Source organism: Oncorhynchus clarkii, chromosome 12, assembly GCF_045791955.1.
Source record: "Oncorhynchus clarkii lewisi isolate Uvic-CL-2024 chromosome 12, UVic_Ocla_1.0, whole genome shotgun sequence".
NCBI lineage: Eukaryota > Metazoa > Chordata > Actinopteri > Salmoniformes > Salmonidae > Oncorhynchus > Oncorhynchus clarkii.
The window spans coordinates 38237913-38264284 of record NC_092158.1 but is presented as its reverse complement, the minus strand read 5'-3'; the positions used below and the strand labels follow the sequence as shown (position 1 = coordinate 38264284).

At 44.2% G+C, this 26372-nt stretch overlaps 1 protein-coding gene across 4 annotated transcripts in view; it reads right to left on the bottom strand.

Moving 5' to 3' along the window:
* Positions 1-26372, bottom strand: part of LOC139423154 (homeobox protein cut-like 1) — a 247218-nt gene that overhangs the window by 153079 nt on the left and 67767 nt on the right. For all 4 annotated transcript variants that reach the window (XM_071174851.1, XM_071174853.1, XM_071174854.1 and 1 more), the window contains exon 2: positions 18350-18460. In XM_071174851.1, coding sequence (XP_071030952.1) covers positions 18350-18460 — 111 coding nt within the window. The remainder of the gene's footprint in view (positions 1-18349; positions 18461-26372) is intronic.

Below are 26372 nucleotides of genomic sequence, written 5' to 3'. Positions count from 1 at the left end.
AGTTACTGCCCAGATCATCCAGTCTGGACGACGACCAGATGACGGGTCCGGAACGGCGACCCCAAATCTGGACACCCACGGCCCATCCTTGTGGCGGCATGCCCCGCTGTCAGGGAGGCTACCAAGGTAAACCCCCAGAAGGGTGGGGAGACTGCAACGGCGATCACCAACCAGGACATCCCCTGGCCCTCCCTGGGGTACTTTGCAGCTTCCAGGGAACCTACCAAGGTACATCACTAGAAGGGACCGCAACGGCGATCACCAACCGGACATCAACTGCCATCCTTGTGGTGGACTGCTCCGCTTTCAGAGAAGCCTACCAAGTTCAACCACCAGAGGGGACTGCAACAATGATCTCCAAACAGGACATCACGTATTCATGATTTTATGTTGATTTGTAACTTGCAGGACAAACAAGATCCAAACCACCAGGGGGGGTATGTCATGACATTGGCCTCTTTGGGTATAGCAAGCCCATCCCCCTCTCCCTGCCTCCCCCTTGCCTCCTTCAACTAGGCTGCTGTGGTCAGAGGTCGTAAATTCCAGAGAAGACCTCATGGACACACAGTAGTTTTTCATGGAGACAAAGGAAATCCTTCCACAGAACTTGAGGTACGAACAAATTTCATGTTCCGGAGAAAGTGTAAAAGATCGGTGAAGAATCCAGCTACGAACTGGTCCGTTTGTCACAACTTGGGAAGCTCATGGGAGACGGTGTGGCCACATTACCATAACGCTGTTTATATAATAGCCCCAGATATAAGGTTTACATCTAATTGTTGTATAAGATGAATTAATGAGTATGATACTGTTTACACAATTTTACAATGTGATTTTGGACTGTTTAATGAAGGAAAACTCAAAAAGGGAATTGGATTTGAACTAAATCAGAGGACCGCCCCTGAGCCCAGTTAGGGTCAGACATTCTGGGACAGCCCTTTTCTGCCATTCCGAATAAAACCCAACTTTGAGAAATTAGCTTACCTCAATTACCTCAATTACGAGATGGCTAAAGGTTGCAGACCATTGCTGAATCTTTTAACCATACCACGTGGTTAAACTCTTAGACTATCGATACCGACAGAATGAGAACAAGTCTTTGATATTAATTACTAGTCTGCAGCTAGGAATTCGGTATCATTGAACGCGAAGAACGACAACTGCCGAAACATCCATTCTATAGTGAATGTCACTTTGAACTATCCCCTCTAACCCAGACAGAGAGAGAGAGAGGGAGAGAGACGGACAATTCTACAAAAGAAAGACTTTTCACCAGCGATCAAGACGACACACTGAGCGTAAATATATATATTGATTGCAATTGTTCCCGAATGAGTGAGCGTTCATGTGTAAAGGATTAGCATTTCAAAAGTATTACATTTATTGATAGTAAAGACACGACACACTCAAACCGGTGCGCCTGGCACCTACTACCATACCCTGTTAAAAATGTAATGCACTTAAATATTTTGTCTTGTCCATTCACACCAAGTAGGAAAACCCTAGATATGGCATTAGAGACAATGCCATGAGTCATTTTGCCAGAACATTGGACATATATAGAATACAGTCCAATTAGATGATTTTTGTGTGAGAACTATATTTTGTATATCTTTTGTTTATGCTTTCATTCCTTTTTGGTTCTTTCCTTTGTCCATTCACCGTCTGAATGGCACACATACACAATCCATGTCTTAGTTGTCTCAAGGCTTAAGAAACCTTCTTTAACCCGTCTCCTCCCCTTCATCTACACTGATTGAAGTGGATTTAAGTGACATCAGTAAGGGATCATAACTTTTACCTGGATTCACCTGGTTAGTCTATGTCATGGAAAGAACAGCTGTTCCTAATGTTGTGTACACTCTGTGTATATGTGAATTGTTCCGAGCTTAAATATTAAAATCAGCAACGAACAGCTGTAGGCCTACACATTCATTCAAGGTAAAACATCCAATGAACAACATACACGTGCAGACACACAAAAACACGGCTCTCAAGGCAAAACAAACAAATATCGCCTCAAAACTAACGGTCACAAAAGCAAATATTGAGAACAGCAATTGTGTGCTCGTGTATACGGGTGCAAACTGCGTGTGTGCATACGGGCGTGTGTGTGTGTGTGTGTGTGTGTGTGTGTGTGTGTGTGTGTGTGTGTGTGTTTCAGAATATTATGAGCTGCTTCATCCCATACTGACCAGGACCCAGCTGCATTAGTGGAATCTTATCTGCTGGAATGAGGAGGGGAGACACAGGAAGACGGATGGCCAGGCCCCCTCGGCATGCTGGTTATAGGGGGGGGGCAGAGGAGTGCAGCTGAATTCCAGAGGGAGAGGCCTAATCCCAGTCACTATGTAATCATTCCCCCGTACTGGGGGGCTAGCCAGAGCCTAGCGGGACCCTATCCAATTCCTACTCTAATCGCCTGATCTGGAGACTACTCTGGCCCCCTCCTCTTCATTTGGATTCAAAGCTCCCTTGTCACCCCCATCGGTCAGTGTAGACCGGAGGGCCAGCTAGCATCTCGTGTGGTGCTGAGGTGCTTTCATTTAAAGTGGGTGCCACCGTGTTATTGTCAGTCAGTGGGTGCATTTTTTATTTACGCAGGGGCACCAAGAGGTTACAGCAAGGTTTTCAGGTAATACCAACCTTTCTTGTATATGAATGGGGGGAAATGACATGTGTCTGGGCTGTGCACTCGTAACTCTGCATTTACACTAGGAAGCTGTATCACGCAGTGAAACATCTGAAGCCATTCACTTTCAAAGGAAGGAAAGCGAGAGAAGTGGAGTGGACGAGGGAGGTACTGTTGAGCGAAGTTGGGGAAAATTTTACTTTATTCAAATCCTCCGCGGTATCGCAACGCGAGTGACAAATTGAAGCTCACCATAGCTTCCAACCCCTACTGGATTGGCTGACAATGACTGTTGATACATAGCACTACCTTGCTTGCTTGCTAGTTAGCTTGTTAGCACCCACATGAGGGCAATGCTAGCATGGCTAGGTGAGTGCCGCTTGTAAAGTGTAAACAGCCAGTAAGACATTGGAATACAAAAACAATAATCTGTTTTATGTAGAGGGAAACCAATTAAACCAAAACGTGTTGAATGGAAGCTAGATTGTCATTTGAGATGCTAGTAATGACACATATGTACCTGTAGCTGCTAGAATAAGAGGCCTTACACTTTAGTTTGTAACAAGAGCACTCGAAGACCAGCCTCATGTCTAACAACGATTACTCCTATTGTTGTCATGCCTTCAGAGTTCATGACAATGGGCAATACCACCAAGGCAATTTGGAGCCAAAATGGGTGCTTTCATAGGGATCAAAATGGAGAGAACCTTCATTTAGCCCTGTCCTGCAGCAGAATGGCATGATGGCTGGGCTGCCATCCAGTGTCTGGTACTGAATGCTGTCATAGCCGCAGTGAGGGATGCCCCCATGCCCATCAGTCTCCCCACGGTCCTCCAAACCCAAGAACCCCACCTCTTTCTGTCCCAGTGAGTCTGTGGAAAGCAATCACACAGTCCCAGCGGAAGAGGAAATGGCACACGCTCAACTCCTGTCAGTTCCACTATTCCATCAACCCCAGCATTAGCTGACCAGATGGACCAAATCCTTTAGGCAGATATGCAATGTACCAGTGCATTAAACAAGTGAGCTTAAAAAAAAGAGAGGGAGAGAAAAAAAAAATACATGAGTTGGGGCATTTGAGATGGAAAATGCATCAGCAGTCCACATGTTCCACCAGTTTTTTTCCCCTCCAGAGGGTTTTAGGCTCAGTGTTCCAGCTGTGAGGCACCATCAGGTATGGAGGCACACCGAGGCATGCGCTTGGCGCACGATGCCCAAAATGGCCGCACCTGATAGACAGATGAAGGGAGTGCTGTGGGAAACACCATAGACTGACCTGCGACTCACTGACTCCCCCAGCTGGCTCTGTGCTCCACACCTCTGGGGGCAAAGGGCTCTAAACCTATCACTGCTAGGGCTGGCATAATAATAGTATAATTTACAGTTATAATCATCTTAATAAATTCATTTTAGGAGGGGGTAAACCTTATTTTCAAGTAGATATAGTAATACATTTTTTGAGACTGGGGTGTCACCAAAGCTGTGTTGTATTCAAAGCTGTGTTGTATTCAAAGCTGTGCTATATTGTATTGCAGTGCCTCCAGAAAGTATTCATACCTCATGACATTGCACATTTTGATCAGTTACATGTAGAAGTAAAAAATGATTAAATTGTTTTAAGAGTTTTGCAAATTAAATATAGAAATATCTCATTTATAGAAGTATTCATAACAGATAAATAAATATAAATAAATTCAAACACCTGAGTCAAAACACGTTAGAATCACCTTTGGCAGCGAAAGTCTAAGAGCTTTCTTTGCACGCCAGGATTGTACAATATTTTCACTTTTTATTTTTTCCATTGCTAGAAAGACATTTTCTAGTTTTGCCATACATTTTCAAGCCAATTTATGTATAAAAAAAATATATCATCTAGGTAAGCAACTCATGTATATTTGGCCTTGTGTTTTAAGTTATTGTCCTGCTGAAACTGAAAAGGATAATGTCTCCCAGTGTCTGTTGGAAAGCAGAATTTCCCAGGTTTTCCTCTAGGATGTTGCCTGTACTTAGCTCTATTACGTTTATTTTTATCCTAAAAAAAACTCCCTTGTCCTTGGAGATGACAAGCATACCCATAACATGATGCAGCCACCATCATGCTTGAAAATATAAAGAGCGGTACTCAGTGATGCGTTGTCGGATTTGCCACAAACATAATGCTTTGTATTCAAGACAAAAACGTAATTTCTTTTCCACATTTTTTACAGTTTTACTTTACTGTCTTATTGTACAAGCCTCCTTCGTTTCACATTGTCATTTTGTAACTATATCCATCCTCCGTTTTCTCCAATCCAAACTCTAACTGTTTTAAATTCAACATTGGTCACGTGGTGAAATCTCTGAGCGGTTTCCTTCATGAGGAAGACATCTCAGTCGAAGGCACTAGGTATCATTGTAGTGACTGGGTCTATTGATGCGCCATCCAAAGCATCATTAATAACTTCACTATGTCAAAGGGATATTCAAAGTTTGCTATTTTATTTTTACCCATCTACCAATAGGTGCCCTTTTTTTGCGAGGCATTGGAAATCCTTCCTGGTTTTGTGGTTGCATCTGTTGGAAATTCACTGCTCGATTGATCGACCTTACAGAAAGTTAGGAAAGTATTGAAAGCTAAGGCTAGCTTTATCAAGAAGAAATATGCATTCTGTAGCACAAACTCAAAAAAGTTCTGGGACACTGTAAAGTCCATGGAGAATAAGACCACCTCCTCCCAGCTGCCCACTGCACGGAGGCTAGGAAACACTGTTACCACCGATAAATCCCCAATAATTGAGAAATTCAATGAGCATTTCCACCTGGCTACACCTACCCTGATCAACAGGGTACCCTGCACTCCCCACAGCAACTCGCTCAAACCCTCTCTTTAAAAAATGATCTGCCGAAATTGTTACAACCCCTATTACTAGCCTGTTCAACCTCTCTTTCGTATCATCTGACATTTCCAAAGATTGGCAAGCTGCCGTGGTCATCCCCCTTTTCAAAGGGGGAGACACTCTAGACCCAAACTGCTACAGACCTATATCTATTCTACCGTGCCTTTCTAAGGTCTTTGAAAGCCAAGTTAACAAACAGATTACTGACCATTTCGAATCTCACAAACTTCTCTGCTATGCAATCTGGTTTCAGAGCTGGTCATGGGTGCACCTCAGCCACGCTCAAGGTCCTAAACAATATCATAACCGCCATCGATAAAAGACATTACTGTGCAGCCGTATTCATCAACCTGGCTAAGGCTTTCGACTCTGTCAATCACAACATTCTTATTGGCAGACTCAACAGCCTCGGTTTCTCAAAAGACTGCCTCGCTTGATTCACCAACTACTTCTCCAATAGAGTTCAGTATGTCAAATCGGAGGGTCTGTTGTCCGGACCTCAGACAGTCTATGGGGGTGCCACAGGGTTCAATTCTCGGGCCGACTCTTTTCTCTGTATACATCAATGATGTTGCTCTCGCTGTTGAAGATTCTTTGATCCACCTCTATGCAGACGATACCATTCTGTATACTTTTGGCCCTTCTTTGGACACTGTGTTAACTAACCTTCAGATGAGCTTCAATGCCATACAACTCTCCTTCCGTGGCCTCCAAATGCTCTTAAATGCAAGTCAAACTAAATGCATGCTCTTCAACCGATTGCTGCCCGCACCTGCCTGCCCGTCCAGCATCACTACTCTGGACAGTTCTGACTTAGAATATGTGGACAAATACAAATACCTAGGTGTCTGGTTAGACTGTAAACTCTCCTTCCAGACTCACATTAAACATCTCCAATCCAAAATTAAATCTAGAATTGGCTTCCTATTTTGCAACAAAGTATCCTTCACTCATGCTGCCAAACATCCCCTTAAATCTGACCATCCTACCGATCCTCGACTTCGGCAATGTCATTTACAAAATAGCCTCCAACACTTTGGATGCAGTATTGGATGCAGTCTATCACAGTGCCATCTGTTTTGTCACCAAAGCCCCATATACAACCCACTACTGCGACCTGTATGCTCTCGTTGGCTGGACCTCGCTTCATACTCGTCGCCAAACCCACTGGCCCCAGGTCATCTACAAGTCTCTGCTAGGTAAAGCCCCGCCTTATCTCAGCTCACTGGTCACCATAGCAGCACCCACCCGTAGCATGCGCACAAGCTCCAGCAGGTATATCTCACTGGTCACTCCCAAAGCCAATTATTTATTTGGCCGCCTTTCCTTCCAGTTCTCTGCTGCCAATGACTGGAACGAACTGCAAAAATCTCTGAAGCTGGAGACTCTTACCTCCCTCACTAGCTTTAAGCAACAGCTGTCAGAGCAGCTCACAGATCACAGCACATGTACATAGCTCATCTGTAAATAGCCCATCCAATCTACCTCATCCCCATACTGTATTTATTTATTTATTGCTCCTTTGCACCCCAGTATCTCTACATTCATCTTCTGCACATCCTACCATTCCAGTGTTTAATTGCTTTATTGTAATTGCTTCATCACTATGGCCTATTTATTTCCTTACCTCTCTTATCCTACCTCATTTGCACATGCTGTATATACATTTTTCTACTGTATTATTATTTGTATGTTTGTTTATTTCATGTGTAACTCTGTGTTGTTTTATGTGTCGAACTGCTTTGCTTTATCATGGCCAGGTCGCAGTTGCAAATGAGAACTTGTTCTATTTAGAATGAGAGCTTGTACCTATTTAAAAAAAGGTGAAATATATATTTTTAAAGTGATTACAGTGCCAGTCATAAGTTTGGACACACCTACTCATTCAAGAGGTATTCTAATTAATTAATTAACTAATTTCTACATTATAGAATAAAAACTATGAAATAACTAAGTCATCAAAACTATGAAATAACACAGTGAATCATGTAGTAACCTCCCCCCCAAAAAAGTGTTAAACAAATCAAAATATATTTTATGTTAGAAATTCTTCTAAGTAGCCACCCTTTGCCTTGATGACAGCTTTGCACACTCTTGGCATTCCCTCAACCAGCTTCATGAGGTAGTCAACTGGAATGCATTTCAATTAACAGGTGTGCCTTGGTAAAAGTTAATTTGTGGAATGTCTTTCATTCTTAATGCGTTTGAGCCAATAAGTTGTGTTGGGACAAGGTAGGGATGGTATACAGAAGATAGCCCTATTTGGTAAAAGACCAAGTCCATATTATGGCAAGAACAGTTAAAATAAGCAAAGAGAAACGACAGTCCATCATTACTTTAAGACATGAATATAAGTCAATCCGGAAAATGTAAAGAACTTTCAAAGTTTCTTCAAGTGCAGTTGCAAAAACCATCAAGCGCTATTATGGAACTGGCTCTCATGAGGACCGCCACAGGAAAGGAAGACCCAGAGTTACCTCTGCTGCAGAGGATAAGTTCATTAGATTTGTCAACCTCAGAAATTGCTGCCCAAATAAATGCTTCAGAGTTCAAGTAACAGACACATCTCAACTGTTCAGAGGAGACTGCGTGAATTAGTCCTTCATGGTCGAATTGCTGCATAGAAACCACTACTAAAGGACACCAATTAGAAGACACTTGTTTGGGCCAAGAAACACGAGCAATGGACATAAGACCAGTGAAATCTGTCCTTTAGTCTGATGGGGGGGGGGGGGGGGGGGGGTGCAGGTGCTTTGTTGGTGACACTGTCTGATTTATTTAGAATTCAAGGCACACTTAACCAGCATGTCTACCACAGTATTCTGCAGCGATACGCCATCCCATGAGTTGGACCGCAGAGTGAAGGAAAAGCAGCCAACAAGTGCTCAGCATTTGTTCAAGACTGTTGGAAAAGCATTCCAGGTGAAGCTGTTTGAGAGAACGCCAAGAGTGTGCAAAGCTGTCAAATGCAAAGGGTGGCTACTTTGAAGAATCTCAAATATAAAATATATTTTAATTTAACACTTTTTTGGTTACTACATGATTCCATATGTGTTATTTCATAGATTTGATGACTTCACTATTATTCTACAATGTAGAAAATAGTACAAATAAACCCTGGAATGAAAGTAGGTGTTTCAACTTTTGACTGGTACTGTATATGTGTGGGGCATAGAGATGAAGTAGTCATTAAAAAATTATGTTAAAGACTATTATTGACCACAGAGTGAATCCACGCAACTTATGTGAATTTCTAAGCATATTTTTTACTCCTGGACTCCTGGAGCTTGCCACAGCAAAGGGGTTGAATACTTTTTAACTCAAAACATTTCAGCTTTTAATTTATTAAATGGTAAAACAAATTAAAAGCATAATTACACTTTGAAATTATGGGGTATTGTGTGTACCAAATCTCAATTGAATCTATTTTAAATTCAGGCTGTAACAACAACATTTGGAAAAGTCAAACGGTGTGAATACTTTCTGAAGGCACTATAGGTATGCTGTAGCTCATTTTCAATCATGCATTACAAGCTCAAAACATTTTTTCAACAAAAAAGACAAATTATGACAATAACCCAGTCATTTGCATGAGAATTAGGCCTAATTGTTATGGCAAACTCCATAATCATCAGAGCCCTAAGCACTGTTAAGAGCAGTTTCCCATCATCGGTCTATGGGAAATACAGTATGACTCGTATGCACAGAATCAATCAACTGAGATTAGATCATTTTGCATAACCTTTCAATGCATTGTGACATATTGTGAAATTAGTTTGGGTATATTGTTACAGTAAGTGACATTCAAGACAAAAAGTAAACTGTATTCGGTGAGCACAGTGCTCAGGGTAATAACTAATGACTGGGGGCTTAAAGACGGGAAACGGAGAGTCTGTGTGGGGAAGTTCCATAGGGATTAACTAGAATATCGGAACCCTTTCCATTCCTTTTGGGGTCTGTGAGCGAAGCTGGAATTCAGATTTACAGCTGCGTGTAGGAAGGGTGGAAGAGGCCCCTCTTTTCACATAGTGTACCAGAGACGGGGGCTGATGTTGGGCAGGGGTCAGAAAGAGGGGTCACTCTCTGGTGTGCTGGTGTATGTCACTGACGCCATGGCTCTCTGATGAACCCCTCACACATACAAACGACCCTCAGCCACACAAGCACGCGCACAGGCATAATATTCTCCGAATTTATGTATAGGTCTCTGTATTACGCAGTTAGCGTTCGCTCACCCACTCGGCCCATTCATTTAGCATAGTTGAGATGCAGACTCTATGCGTCAGACAGACTGCTGCCCTACAGAGTATTGTACATGATGTAGAAAGACTGCTGCCCTACAGAGTACAGTACTCTGGGTAGCACTCATCCAGGAGATGTCCCCCTGCCACGCTGTGTGTGGGAGACTGGGAGAGTCAGTCAAACAGACCTCTCCCTCCTGTCCTCCTTCCATCCTCCCACAAAATTCCCCAGTCAGGCTGGATTACCAGGCCCGCCTCTGAAATCAATAGCCAGGGTTTGAAAGCAAAGAGGCGAACAGGAGGCGTTGGCGGCTGAGGTTCGCTCTCATCTCTCATTGGTTCATTGGCTGGCTGTCTGGCTGGTAAATATCCCTGCGTCGTGTTAAAGAGGAGGGCTATAATTAACTGTGCGAGACGCCAGTCAGCCAGGGGTTGGGCGCCGTGCCAACGGATCAGCCCTAATTACTATATTCACTTTGTCAGGAACGCTCACTTTGCTGCTCCCTCTGATAGGCCATGGCAGCCTCAGAAATCCCCCGGCACAGCACAGCGCACTCAGGCAGGCAGACGGGGCCGACTGGCAGGCAGGCTCGCAGTCACAGGGTGATGAAAGCCTGGTTGGGTGGAGGGCTGAGCGACTGCAACAGGGGACGACACCCCAATGGCCGCCAAGCTCAGGGACCAAACAAACACAGGGGCCACCCGACTGAGCAAAAATAGTCCTATACACAGTAATGCTGCTCCCAGCCGCCCTGATTGATTTTCCCATTGATAGGATCATGTACATATGTCCTTTTGTCAGGTACAGTACTACAATATGGTGCCTTAAACCTGATCCGAGGCCCCCGGGTTTAGTCAACTCTGATTTTAGATCCATATAAAACACCAGTCTAAAAACAGACGTCTGCCTCCTGCAGTGTCTCTACAAATGGCTACAGTGCTATTTTGTGGTGTCCAACATGCTCATTTTATTGATGTTGTTGAGCAGAAGAGTCGTATTTTTCACACGGTTTGTAAACACCCTTTTAGTACGCATGGGGTTTGGCTACGATTAAATGCTCGGAATGGAGTTCCTATCAAAAGGCCAACTTAGGCTGGTGGAGGTATTTACATGTGGTGAAATTCACTGACAAAATATTTTTCACAAAACGTGGCCTGCTATCAATGGTTCTAATACATTACTGAACTGGAAATATGTGAGCTCGACAGGCGGGGGATGAATATGGCTTTATTTAAATAGTTTTACTGTGGAAGCGGCTCAGACAACCATTTCAGGGTAGTTTATCACATAAAGCCTCTTTCACACTGCCGGCCCAAACTGTCCACATACTGGCAAATCACACTCCAAAGCCTGTTTCAACACAGACACAGCCAGAGAGGGATAAGGATCACTTGCATACGTGGGTGTATTCATGGGGCACCACTGAGGGAAGCTTGATGGCAGAGATACACTGAATATAACAAACATTAAGTTGCTTCACCCCCTTTTGTCCTCAGAACAGCCTCAATTCGTCGGGGCATTGACTCTACAAAAAGTGTCGAAAGTATTCCACAGGGATGCTGTCCCATGTTGACTCCAATAACTCCCACCATTGTGTCAAGTTGGCTGGATGTCCTTCGGGTGGTGGCCCATTCTTGATACACATGGGAAAATGTGTGTGAAAACCCCAGTAGCGTTGCAGTTCTTGACATGGCACCTACTACCATACCATGTTCAAAGTCACTTATATTTTTTGTCTTGCCCATTCACCCTCTGAATGGCACACAATCCATGTCTCAATCCTCTCAAGGCTTAAAAATACTTATTTAACCCGTCTCCTCCCCTTAATCTACACTGATTGAAGTGGATTTAACAAGTGACATCAATAAGGGATCATAGCTTTCACCTGGTCAGTCTATGTCATGGAAAGAGTAGGTGTCCTTAATGCTTAGTATACTCAGTGTAATTACATACAGTATGCGCAAGCAGACGACGACGGTCCTCCTGCCAAATGCAGGGCATTCATCCTGATGTGCTTTATATCTCACTATTGTGGGCTGAAAATCTTCAATAAAACAATTTGAGGTAGACCTGTGATTAACATTTATTTCAGGGGTTCTTGAATACCGTCTGCACAAGTCCTATTCCATACATTTTGGCTTCAAACATACGTCCTCGGTCGGTTAGAGTACGCTATTGAAACCGGTTTCTATTTCAGGATACAAAACAAACAGATGACAGTAATTAAATGAAGTCATCTCTCTCTTGATTCAGGTCAGACACTCAGCTCAGTCCACACTCTCTCCGGCGGTTACCTCTTAGCTACCAACTCTCATATGAAAAACAGTAGGTCAACCTGACAAAAGCACTTATGAAGTCTTCCCGCAATTCTGGTGATGCCATACGGTTAGACTCTTACTCAGAAGGGCGTCCTTTATCACGAGGCGAATACCAAACTCAAATATTATCTGACAAACTTTGAAAGGGCAGTCAAAACTCCTGAACTCTGTCAGAATCAGGTGAACCACTTCCACACAGACATGTCTGGAATGATTGAATCTACTCAAAGCCCTTGAATCTTATCCACAAAGCGTGTCCCTGAGTTTAGTCCATTTCTCTCTGATGGCGACAAAGCCTATTGAACAGGAGAAGAAACAGGCCCTGTAATTGAATTGTTGGAAAACAAATGCACCTTCCAGCAGAGAGAAAGAACGTGTGGCCTAGGGTCGTCTAGCAGTCTAACCGCTGCCTCCGGTACACATATACCCGCTTGCAGCATGGATTCCAATCCGGCCCACTCATTTTTCAGCACACTCTCTCTCCTTTATCTATCCCACTGTCTCTCTATCCAATAAAGCATCAACATTTCAAAAATAGGAAGGACATGTCTCTTTAAGGGGGGTGTAAAGTGGACATATCAGGCCTCTATCAGACATAGACAAATTGCCACACTGTATAGCCGTGAGGTCAAATAGTGATAACGCCGCTAGAAATCCCCTTGTTCATTAAATGACCTGTTACATCTTATCATTCCACCAAAATAAAGGACCGGGAACGCTCATGCATTAAAGAACAGTATACAGTGCATTTGGCAAGTATTCAGACCTTCCCCTTTATCCACATTTTGTTAAGTTAGGGCCTTATTCTGAAATGGATTAAATCTATTGTTTTCCTCATCAATCTACACATAATAATAGCCCATAATGACAAAGAGAAAACAGGTTATTCAAAAGTTCTGCAAATGTATTAAAAATAAAAAACAAATAACTTATTTACATAACTATTCAGACCCTTTGCTATGACACTTGAAATTGAGCTTAGGTACATCCTGTTTCCATTTATCATCCTTAAGATGTTTCTACAACTTCATTAGAGTTCACCTGTGGTAAATTCAATTGATTGGACATGATTTGGAAAGGCACACACCGGTCTATATAAGCTCCCACAGTTGACAGTGCATGTCAGAGCAAAAACCAAGCAATGAGGTTGAAGGAATTTTCCGTAGAGCTCCGAGACAGGATTGTGTCGAGAGACAGATCAGGGGAAGGATACCAATAAATGTCTGCAGCATTGAAGGTCCCCAAGAACACAGTGCCCTCCATTATTCTTAAATGGAAGGAGTTTGGAACCACCAATACTCTTCCTAGAGCTGGTCGCCATGTTAAACTGAGCAATTGGAAGGGCATTGGTCAGGGAGGTGAAGATGAGAGAACCTTCCAGAAGGACAACCATCTCTGCAGCACTCCATCAAATCAGACCTTTATGGTAGAGTGGCCAGACGGAAGCCACTCCTCAGTAAAAGGCATATGACAGCCCGCTTGGAGTTTGCCAAAAGGCACCTAAAGGACACTCAGACCATGAGAAATAATATTAAAACCAAGATTGAACTGTTTGGCCTGAATGCCAAGTGTCACGTCTGGAGGAAACCTGGCACCATCCCTACGGTGAAGCATGGTGGTTGCAGCATCATACTGAGGCGATGTTTTTCAGCGGAAGAGACTGGGAGACTAGTCAGGATCGAGGGAAAGATGAATGGAGCAAAGCACAGAGATTCTTGATGAAAATCTGTCCCAGAACGCTCAGGACTTCAGACTGGGGTGAAGGTCTTATCTTCCAACCGGACAAAGACCGTAAGCACACAGCGAAGACAACGCAGGAGTGGGTTCGGGACAGGTCTCTGAATGTCCTTGAGTGGCCCAGCCAGAGCCCTGACCGGAACGCGATCGAACATCTCTGGAGAGACCTGAAAATAGCTGTGCAGAGACATTCCCCATTCAACCTGACAGAGCTTGAGAGGATCTGCAGAGAATTGGAGAAACTCAAATATAGGTGTGCCAAGCTTGTATTGTCATACCCAAGAAGACTCGAGGCTATAATCACTGCCCAAGGTGCTTCAACAAAGTACTGAGTAAAGGGTCTGAATACTTACATAAATGTGCAAAAAAACATTTTTTAAAGTTTTTGCTTTGTCATTGTGGGGTATTGTGTGTAGACTGAAAAACAATTTAAATCACATTTTAGAACAAGGCAGTAACGAAACCAAATGTGGAAAAAGTCAAGGGGCCTGAATACTTTCCGAACTGCATAAAGAGGTGTAGAAATCCCCCTATTTTCAATTGCAGACAACTCCTTTAGAAGTTATCGGGCAGAATCTGTAACAAAAAACTGAAGTAATCAATACCTTCTTTTACCGTCTTCAGACAGAAAACGGTTTGTGAGAGAGAAGTCACACTAGCCGAGTCTGCACTCTGAGCCAAAATGGAGGTGAACCAAACAACCCAAAAATATCTTCACCAGGAGTGCAGAGAAGGAAGAGACACTAAGCACTTTGAGAGGGTGGCCAAAACTCAGAGTGACGAGATGAAACACTACAGTGAGTTAGCAACCCTGAGCCCCCTCTGAACAGCTCAGTAATTAAGGTAGCTTTCCAGCTCCAAGCGACAGAGGGATGAAATTTCCACCCCTGTGCCGGAACCCCTTGATGTTTTGTACCTTGGGTTCTGGGCCCATTTTGGCAACCAGATCGGTTGTTTTTTTCTATTTTTTCTCTCTTACAGAGTTCACAGAATCCCAGAGAACACAGCCTCCCAGCCAAAACCCCAGCACGATTAATTTAGTAACGGGTTATTAAGCTCAAACATAAATTGTAGCCCTGGACAGTTTAAATGGAAAAGAAGCCTGATTTATTAGAGCCGGAGACAAAACAGGTTTTTATTGTCCATTTATTCATCAACACTCATTGGGAGTGGTAACTCTGGAGGAATTTTCTGACAAAAAAAAAATGAGGGAAGAAAGAGGGGAGTGGGGGCAGCAGCAATGGCTGCCGTAATCAAAGACAGAGCTTGTCGGGGAGAGGAGCACAATGCCCTTGACATTCTTATCCCAGCTCTTCCCTGGACAAGATTATATTTGTTTGGTAGAGCACTGCATCAGCTGAACACATATATCAATAGTGTTTGCTGTCGTAGCACTGTATCCTTGTATCTGTTCTTGACTTCATTTCAGGAGATTATTCATCAAGGCTGGCTAACGGCCTCCTCTGAGCAGTCAGAATAACTACGGGTTCATCTGAAGTACGCAAATAAAATACTCAAGCCATATCTGAGGGAGGATAGACTAACAGAACTGACACAATGTCACTCGTAATGAAAGAGACGTTCTGTACATTATGTCGCCGGTCATTTCTACTCACATCAGTGTCCTCTCCTATTCAAGGCCCAATTCTACAAAGTGATCCATCATTCCTTTGAGGTTCAATGGACATTTTCAACATAATTTATTACGAACTCAAACCAAGGAGTTACATAAGCTTGACCATTATGTTGAAAGTCTTTTTCTTAGTTGACTAAGCAGTTTATGACTTTGGGGGCGTACTCCTCTGACTAAGAAAGGGGCCAATGGGGCAGTGAGCCAATGATTGTACCAAACACTGACAGTGTACCCTCAATCTGTCTGCTGCAGACGGACTCCCTCTAGTCACCAGAGAAACCACCTGCCAATGGGACGTCATACAGACAAACAGACGTATACAAAATCAAAACACACAACTTATCCAATAGGTTATTGTAAAACGATTCTGCCATTTACCATTCCTTTCAACTGGTACGTTTATTCCGAATATTCTACAACAACAACCTGGGGGCGTAGTGCTGAGGTACTGAATGAACATCTCAGAATGGCGTGCTGACTTTCTGCATAGGAAGTATTTAAATGAGCCAAATTGAAGCTGGTTCTCAGTCCACCCCCCTCTCCTATCCTCTCCTCCCCCTCTGTCCTGTGGAGGTGTTGTCCTCAAGCTTTCAAAGTCACACCATTCCTGACCTCTGTGTCTGTCTGCTGTGCAGTAGGTCTGCCTCTGTGTGCCAGAGCACCATGGGTCATCAGGGCACAGAATGAGGCATGGCACGGCTGTCGCTGACACAGCACATAGGATTGGTGCGCTGCTCTGTGCGTGTGTGTCTTTGTGTGAGTCTGTACATGTGTTTTTTGCCCATGTGCGCACGCATTCGCTTGTGTGTGTGTTTAGGACGGACCAGACAGGGAAGGGTGGCAGTGCACTGAGAAAGGGGATGCCTAGTCAGTTGTACAACAATTCATTCAACCAAAATGTGTCTTCCGCATTTAACCCAACCCCTCTGAATCAGAGGCGCGGGGGGCTGCCTTAATCAATGTCCACATCATTGGCGCCCGGGAAGCAGTTGTTGTTGGGGGGTTAACTGCCTTTCTCAAGGGCAGAACGGAACCAATGAAATGACAATGACAGTAACCTGGCCGGCAGAGAGGCCTACTGTAACGCCACCAAACAGATGAATGGATCCTGAGGACAAGCTGACTCAGGTGTGTCCCGTTGTGAAACACCAAGCCGTAGTCAGACTGCACGCGGGTGAAATAGTACATTCAGTATATCTGATGAGTATTTTTTGTTATCCCTTTTTAAATTCAATATTGTTTGAACGGATACACTTCTGTATCAACTACAGTAGTAAATGAAGCTGAAGTGCCTGGTAATATCCACTCGTCGGTCCTCCCACCTGCAGTCTGTTTGTTCTTCTTCTATTTTGCATGCTCTATCCTGTGCTCTCCTCTTTCCCACTGTCAACTCACTCCTCTCTTCTCCCCCTCCTCTCTGCATTCTGTGCTCTCTTCTCCCTCTCCTGCTCTCTCTCAGCTTTGTTTGAGTAGAGAGCCATGGTGACGGAGGAGCCACACAAAAGGGTCACATGATGTCGAGGCGAGTCTAGGCGGGCGGGTGGACACAATGACCGCACCACTCCGCACAGCTGGAGTGTCACGCATTCCTGGTGTTTACAAGATTTCGGGGGAAAACTAATCCACCCCCCTGAGGAACTCTGCGGCGCAAAATTGGCCTATTTTCTGTCTGAATAGAGGGCTTATGTCATCGCTACGATGCATTTTAGGAGCATAAGAAAATGGCAACCTGCAAAAACGATGGCAGTGGTGGTAGGAGGGTTGAATCACAGACGAGGCAGATGAGAATAGGCTAAATAGTGGTCACTCTTCAATGGGAACAGTTGAGCCACGGGTAGAAGGGATAAGAGTCTTCTTGTATATTTCTTTGGTTAAAATAATGTTTAAAAAAATATCAAACATCTGTTCTATAATCTACAACTGTGGGCCTTCAATTCAGTTGCCATTTTTAGCATCACAGCGTCGTCATCAAAGGCCGGGTTTCAAAAGCGCCACTGTTTTTCTTGTGGCGAAATATGTTGACATATCGTTAATTGAAGAGTCTATTGGACATTGTGCCATCGTTGCCGAGGCCTTGCCAGCATACCTAAACCCTGGCAGCTTAATCAGATCCACAACAGAGTTTCCTGTAAATAAAGAACCGCTCACTCCTTAAAACACCTCATACGCACGGCTAGTTTTTACCAATTCAGGACATGACTTCACAGAAAAGCAGTGGGGCCGGTCAAACTGGCCAGAACAGCCTTGACCAACCATGCGACAAGCATATTCCCTAAAAGGTGGTAGTAGTGGAGTAATCGAGTTCAGTTTGAGGGGGTGGATGGGGACTACTGACTACTACGGTCATCTTTTGATGGGATGCCCAGAGAGTTTCAGATTGTACTGACAAACCTGAATAGAGTAAAAGTTTTCAAGAGGGGGCACAGAGTAACCTAAGTAATGCCATGTAATGAATGGTGCTTTAATAAACTATGCTAGCATGGACTAATGTAAGGATGGGCTAACTGGACCGCATGGGAAGTGGAATCCAATGAGGAACAAATGAGGAGCTCAGCCAATCAAAAGGACACTGTGTCCAAAAGGTAAATAAACACAGCCCACAATGACACGAAATGCCAGTGGAACCAGCTGAAAGAATAGCCGGGGGGAGGGCCTGTGAACAATGAGAGGACATTGTCTCCTCCGCTTGAATGGGCATCATTTCCCCGACTAACCCCACCCCCAACCCCCCCTGGTGCGGCCCATCGGATGACAATAGAGGCATTGATGACTGGGTACACACACATACGTCTGTCCAGCTATGACACTGCACGTCCGTTACACTAACACAGACGTGTCCTCTCTGTCGTGCCTCTACTGCTGTGGTGTGTGTGTGTGAAGACAAGCAGGCAGAAGCAGAGCAGATACTCACCTCTGGTGTGTTTTTCTTGAACTCACGGCTTTGGTCGATGAGCTTTTTCCTAGACTGCTCACTCTCATCTTGTCTGTTGGCCAGGGCTGTGGCGGTGGCATCCAGTTCTCTCTGTGGGACCAAGAGGGGGGAGGAGAAAGGACAGAATGATTACACAGGGCTCTGTGGGGGATGACCGCCATTTACATTTAACTCTCTATTTTCCTCTCCCTTTGACCCCCTGCAGTCTGGCACCACTAGTGCCAAACTGGGAGCATGAGAGAGAAGAGAAAGACTGGTCTTAGTCAACGTCAAAAGAGGATTAATCTCCAGACACACAGACACACAGACACACAGACACACAGACAGACAGACAGACAGACACACAGACAGACGCACCATGACTACTCAATGGCTGGCATCACACACACCCCTATGGGGAAAAAGACAAACAGACAGACGCACCATGACTACTCAATGGCTGGCATCACACACCCCGCTATGGGGGAAAAAACACACCCACAGAGTTGGACACACATACTGTACAGTGTACGCACACATAAAATGGACACACACACACCCTTTCAGCACATCTTCTACAGACAGAAGTGTGAAAAAAGCAATAGAACCACTTAGATCCCAGCAGCATTTACGCAGCTTATAAAAATCTCTATTGGAGAGAAAGAAAAAAACGTATGGGACGAAAGAGCTTTTCTCACAGGCTCCAGCCTTTATGGTCGCTAGGCATGTAAATGTCATAGGGCAGATCCCAGATTATCAATGTTGGGACAGAGGTGCCAGGAGAAGGTAAACACAGACTCTAGATCATCATGGACAAGCCAGGCTACTACCCTTAGAATATCCACACTGATACAGCTGAACCTATATAGGCCTATACTCTCAGAATGTAAGCCACGAAAATCTATAGTTAGTATCAGACGAAGACATATTTTCCCATTGGATTTGGATATGTGAAGTGACTGACAAGCAGTCTCAGGTGGGCCTTTGATGAGGCTTTGTGTGTGTGTGTGTGTGTGTGTGTGTGTGTGTGTGTTGTCTCTGAGAGAAAGAGGCAGATAGCGAGAGGCAGAGAGCGAGAGGCAGAGTGCGAGAGGCAGAGTGCGAGAGGCAGAGAGCGAGAGGCAGAGAGCGAGAGGCAGAGAGCGAGAGGCAGAGTGCGAGAGGCAGAGAGCGAGATGCAGAGTGCGAGAGGCAGAGAGCGAGAGGCAGAGTGCGAGAGGCAGAGAGCGAGAGGCAGAGAGCGAGAGGCAGAGAGCGAGAGGCAGAGTGCGAGAGGCAGAGAGCGAGAGGCAGAGAGCGAGAGGCAGAGAGCGAGAGGCAGAGAGCGAGAGGCAGAGAGCGAGAGGCAGAGTGCGAGAGGCAGAGAGCGAGAGGCAGAGAGCGAGAGGCAGAGAGCGAGAGGCAGAGTGCGAGAGGCAGAGAGCGAGAGGCAGAGAGCGAGAGGCAGAGAGCGAGAGGCAGAGTGCGAGAGCGAGAAAAAGGGAGAGACAGTCGAGGCTGACATCTGGAAGCCAGATGCAGGGAACAAATCAAGTTAATTAGGCTGGAACTGAGCGAGACAGACTGCTGCCCCCACTTTACTCCACACAGCCACCACCACCACGTCTGGGGGGGGTAACTAGAGCATACAGTACACACAGCAGACTGGCTAGAGCACAGCTCACTTCCGCCTCTCGCCCCCATTTTATCTGCACTCAGATCCTCCTCTAGTCTAGTAGGGACGAAGTGTCGAATAGAAGGGCCGCAGCAAGAACTATAAGAGCTGTTTCACTTAATACTTGGGCTTCAAGCCTAAAATGATTTGGTAAAAAGTTAGTGTCTTAAAAAAGGGCTTTTGTGTGGTGTGTGTGCGTCATATTTCAAGAAAGTCCATTAAAGCAGTGGCATCAATAGATGCGTCGCCTGCTCACCAGTCATAGGGGTGTTGCTGCATAGCAACGGAACGTCAACCTTTTCCCCCAACTCCTGTGGCGCCACCTTTGCCACACACGTTGAGGCCTGCGGTGGGCATGCTAATTCCAGCTTTGTGGGGTGGATGTTGGGGGAACTGTTCCCAGGTCAGGGTAAAAGGTTTGGTGGGCAACACTGACCCAGGATCAGGAAGAGGCCCGCTGCACGTTACCTCCACTCCGCTGCCTTTGGCAGAAAGGCTACAGTAACCAAGGTTCGCCACAGGGGCACTGAGCAGAGATGAGCAGAAGAGAAGTTTAAAGAAAATATATTGAGTTAGCTAGCCCTAGGAGCTAACGCACAGAGTTGGGGAGTAACAGATGACATGTAATCAGTTACATGTAAGGGATTACAACAACAACAAAAAATCAGTTACCAGCAAAAATATTGTAATCGGGTTACAGATACTTTTGAAAAACTAGATGATTACTTCAAGGATTACTTTTAAATTCAGAAAGGATGTTTGAGGAAAAAACTTCTGTTTTCTCAATGACATTCAAATCAACATTGAAAAAAGCTGCAAGTTTTAAGTTTGTTCCACGTGAACGAGTCTGACCACAAGTCAGAGACCACTACGATGACACAGCAAATGTTTTTGATCGATCGCGGGAAGAGAGCAGGTATAGGCTTTTGTAGGCTACAGTCCAAGCTATGTCTTCCAATAGTGCGACTGCTGTCAGCATCCAAAGATTATCCAACTTGAATAAACGCTTGGAGGTCAGGATGACAGCAGTGGTTGTAGTCTACGGTGATACGGATATCACTTATTATTGATATCTACATAGCGTATTGATGTGAATCACACTGCTGCTCTCTCATTAAGCTATTTGCGCCTTAAGGATTGTGATTTGTGGATGGATGTTCACAAATCTAAATGTGTATTTGAACCCAACAATGGTTGAATTCAAGAAGTTTAAGCTGCTTATCAATCATTGTTTTTGAAACCAGTAGACAACCAGTGAAAAAAAATTGCTCTTGCGACACTTTTATTCCAGCCTATGGAATAAAAGTGGGGCTTTTATTGCTCAATCTAATTCATGCTGATGATTAAAAAAACAAACCCTAATGGACACATACTGAAACACTTTTGATTGCCCCCTGTAAGTCTATGTAGTTACTAAATAAGTCAAAAAAAGGACAAAGCAACAGATTACATTTAGGAAGTAACCTACCCAACCCTGCTAATGCATTGGCTAGCTGTACTGTAGCTCTCAGCAACTGTATTCCCGTTCCTCTCCAGCGGTATCTAGACTAGCGAGGAATGAAGACACGAGGGGCGGAAGGAGGAGGGTGGAAAGGAGAAGTGGAAAGGAGGAACGCCCCGTTCCCCAAAAAGCTTCTGTCAAGTTAAGGGTCTTGAGACTGATTAGCAGATGCTGCCGTTAAGCACATTATGCAAACGATTTGGCTAATCACTTCAAATTGATTAGAGCCAGGCTTCCCAACCAGTTTTAATGCACCACCGCGTCTCTGGGACCCCTCTGAGCCAGTCCAGGGGAACAGGGGAATGGGGTGGGGTGAGTAATTAGGTTTTTATCAACAGGAATTCATAGTCAGACCAAACCCAGCCTGCAAACACCCACAGATATAGGGAGGCAAATCTTTAAACACACAGGGTAGCTAAATCTATCAAAAGCAGCAAAGTGAATGTGTACAGGCTATATGATATTAGCAGGCCTTGGTGTACAGACACAGGCATTTTTTGTTCAGGCTATAAGCTCTTTTTATAATGTAAAGAACTGTATGAAAATTGCCTAGCCTATATTCTGTCCAACGTTTCTACTGTATGTCATTGTCTCAGCCTCCAGTATTTATGCTGCAGTAGTTTGTGTCGGGGGGCTAGGGTCAGTTTGTTATATCTGGAGTACTTCTCCTTTCCTATTCGGTGTCCTGTGTGAATCTAAGTGTGCATTCTCTAATTCTCTCCTTCTCTCTTTCTTTCTCTCTCTCGGAGGACCTGAGCCCTAGGACCATGCCCCAGGACTACCTGACATGATGACTCCTTGCTGTCCCCAGTCCACCTAGCCGTGCTGCTGCTCCAGTTTCAACTGTTCTGCCTTATTATTATTCGACCATGCTGGTCATTTATGAACATTTGAACATCTTGGCCATGTTCTGTTATAATCTCCACCCGGTACAGCCAGAAGAGGACTGGACATCCCACATATGCTCTCTCTAATTCTCTCTTTCTTTCTCTCTCTCGGAGGACCTGAGCCCTAGGACCATGCCTCAGGAATACCTGACATGATGACTCCCTGCTGTCCCCAGTCCACCTGATCGTGCTGCTGCTCCAGTTTCAACTGTTCTGCCTTATTATTATTCGACCATGCTGGTCATTTATGAACATTTGAACATCTTGGCCATGTTCTGTTATAATCTCCACCCGGCACAGCCAGAAGAGGACTGGCCACCCCACATAGCCTGGTTCCTCTCTAGGTTTCTTCCTAGGTTTGGGCTTTTCTAGGGAGTTTTTCCTAGCCACCGTGCTTCTACACCTGCATTGCTTGCTGTTTGGGGTTTTAGGCTGGGTTTCTGTACAGCACTTTGAGATATCAGCTGATGTACGAAGGGCTATATTAATAAATTTGATTTGATTTGATTTAGGAGCTATGGGCACAGGCTAATGAGAAGGATAGCGCAGCCGGCCACGACCGGGAGACCCATGGGGTGGCACACAATTGGCCCAGCGTCGTCTGGGTTAGGGGAGGGTTTGGTCGGCAGGGATGCCCTTGTTCCATCTCGCACTAGCGACTCCTGTGGGGGGCTGGGCGCAGTGCACGTTGACACGGTTGCCAGGTGCACGATGTTTCCTCCGACACGTTGATGGGGCTGGCTTCCGGGTTAAGTGGGCATTGTGACTTGGTTGGGTTGTTTCGGAGGACGCACGGCTCTCGACCTTCGCCTCACCCAAGTCTGCACGGAAGTTGCAGTGAAGAGATAAGACTAACTACCAATTGGATACTACGAAATTGGGGAGAAAAAGGGGTAAAAGGAAGAAGAAAAAAATATATTAAAAAAGAAGGCTAGCGCAAATACATTAACACACACGTTCAAGACCACTGCTTAAACTACGTAAAGAGATAATCCACCCCAAACCACTAATTCCTGTTATTAACATTGTTAAATAACACTAATATCCGACGATATTTTTTGTGAACAAATGCTTCATTTTGTCGTAATAGCAAGATTGGTAGAATCATGTGAAAACTGTTTTGGGAAATCTGTTGCAGCTCAAGTCTACTACAAAACCCACAATGCAATGCTTCCTCTCTCCCTGGGCTGGTTGGCTGGCTAGGTAACTAGATAGAAAACATTGCTACACAATAATAACAAAGTCAATATGAAGTATTGTGAAGTAGCTAGCTAGCTGTAATATCTCCTATACAAACTGCACTATCAACTTAGGAGTCTCTCACAAGTTCAACTTAAAGTTAGTCTCTGCCACTGAGCTATAAACGGCATCTCTGCCTAGAGCGAGAGCAGCGTTACGTTGCTTTCCAACAGAGGTAATAAGAATCGCATTGGATGACGATTAGCTTAGCAAACACATGACAACGTGAATGCGATTGGTCGACAGTCAGTTGGGTGGGATGTTTCTCCATTCGTTGCCCAATGGGATTCCTATCTCTTCCTTTCTGTAATATATCTGTTTCCTACAGACATGGCGCACTGAGACATGATACTTGAAGGAGAAATGGAGGTGAATAATTTGGTACACATCTAAGTACAATCTATACTTTGTCATGACGATATAAATGGATGGATGTGTTCTAAACAAGTATGGCCATATCATCTATTGGCTGATTTGCTGATCTGGAGTGCAGGTAATTGTTTACCCCCCAGGGGATGAGAATTATATAGCTATGACGTGCGTTCCTACACAATTTCCTGATTTTCACAGGCGGATCACTTTGAAGTAAAATCAAGGGGTCCACCAATATAACATAGGCTTTCACCAAATTGACAGGAGTTTCATGATTTTTATTTCTGGCAGTGGATTATCCCTTTAATTCACCGTCACAAATGCTGACTATCCCATCAATGGGGGGGGGGGGGGCGTGACCAACCTCACCAACACCCCCAGGCTCCATAGCGTCGGTCCTCTCAGACATTTTGCTGTCTGCCTGCATCGGGTCCTGCCGCCTTTCTCATCCAGCAGCAGCGCTTGAATAAAGGACCAAATTGTACTCCATAATGGCTTCATAATTTTGCTAATGAAAGAATTTTGCTGGCTCAGGCAGCGGTGCTTGTCTTAGTTAATTTGTTCAGTAGTAAACGCTGATGGAACACATTACTGTGCTCCCTCGAGAGCTCGCCTGTGCCAGATGCTATCAGCTGTATGCTCAGAGGGAAATATTAGAGGGGCCGTCTCTCCTCTTCTTTTATCTCTCTCCTTTTTTCTCCTCTCTTTGGTCAAATGACTAGAAAGGATCCTGATAGTGTTTACTAAAAAACAGACAATCCTTCCCACTCCCCGCCTACTCCAACCAAGCTACTCTCAAAACATACAAGATCACACTTTCTTTTCCTATTAAGAACATTTAATAATTAGGGGGAGATTATCTTCAATATTGCAGACAGATTGTGGCTTCCATCAATGTATTTGTCTGCATCATTTCCAATCCTCTATAAAACAAAATGTAAATATACAGTACCAGTCAAAAGGGTGGCTACTTTGAAGAATCAAAAATATATTTTCATTTGTTTAACACTTTTTTGGTTATTACATGATGTCTTCACTATTATTATACAATGTAGAAAATAGAAAAATAAAGAAAAACCCTTGAATGAGTAGGTGTGTCCAAACTTTTGACTGGTACTATATATATAAAAACACTACCATTCAAAAGTTGAGTCACTTAGACATTTCATTGTTTTTGAAAGGCGTCTGTTTCTCAAACGAGACACAAATGTACTTGTCCTCTTGCTCAGGTGTGCACCGGGGCCTCCCACTCCTCTTTCTATTCCGGTTAGAGCCAGTTTGCGCTGTTATGTGAAAATAATTAGCTAACACAACGTGCCATAGGAACACAAATGTGATGGTTACTGATAATGGTCCTCTGTACACCTATGTAGATAACCCATAAACTAATCAGCAGTTTCCAGCTACAATAGTCATTTACAACATTAACAATGTCTACACTGTATTTCTGATCAACTTGATGTTATTTTAACATGGACAAAAAAAAAATGCTTTTCTTTCAAATACAAGGATATTTCTAAGTGACCCCAAACTTTTGAACAGTAGTGTATATTTTTTTAAATATATTTTTATATATATTATTTTCCACTAACCCTACCGTCCCTCCCCTAACTGGAGTAAAGTAATGGACAACACTTAGGCTTCTACTTCCAGCTTATACATACATTTTACAGACACAGTATATTTTACAATAGTTATCCTTTGTTGGTTTTCATTCCCATCCTTCAGCTCCACTCAACCTCTCCCATCTATCTCTGAACACCAAGCTTTGATTTCTTTTTGATTTTCAGATCACACATTTTATTTCAAGATCATTAAGGGTAGTTGAGGGACGTGGGTTCAGGCCAATAGAAACATTTACTGTGATTGAAACCAATAAAGACAGAGGGCATTTTATAAAGCTAGTATTGTTGTGGAGAACCGCTGACCAACTTCAGATTCATGCAAAAAGCTTTTCAAGATGCAGCTTTGAATCTTTCCAAATAGATTATGGTGATAGGCAGACAGTCTAAATAAAAGTTGATTGGGTAACAGCAGACAAAACAAAGTTGCCCTGCGCATCAGCTGACCCCATTTCTTGAGTGTAAGCAGGTGTAGATTTTCAAAAAGCTCACTTCATCACCCGCTGGCGATGTGTTTAAAAACGGGCGCCAATTTATCCTCTGTTAAATTGCCTTAATGCAGCAAAGACACAAAGGCATGTGTAGCGCTCCGGTATGTGTATAACACTAAATGAATGGGGAGCAGGTATTTCCTCTACACTGTTGGAGCTGATTTCTTCCCATTAGGGATGAAATGATTCACCGACACGCATCGGTCCAGATTAAAATGTTTAAGTCAAATGTTTAAGATACAAGTGCGTCCGCGGAC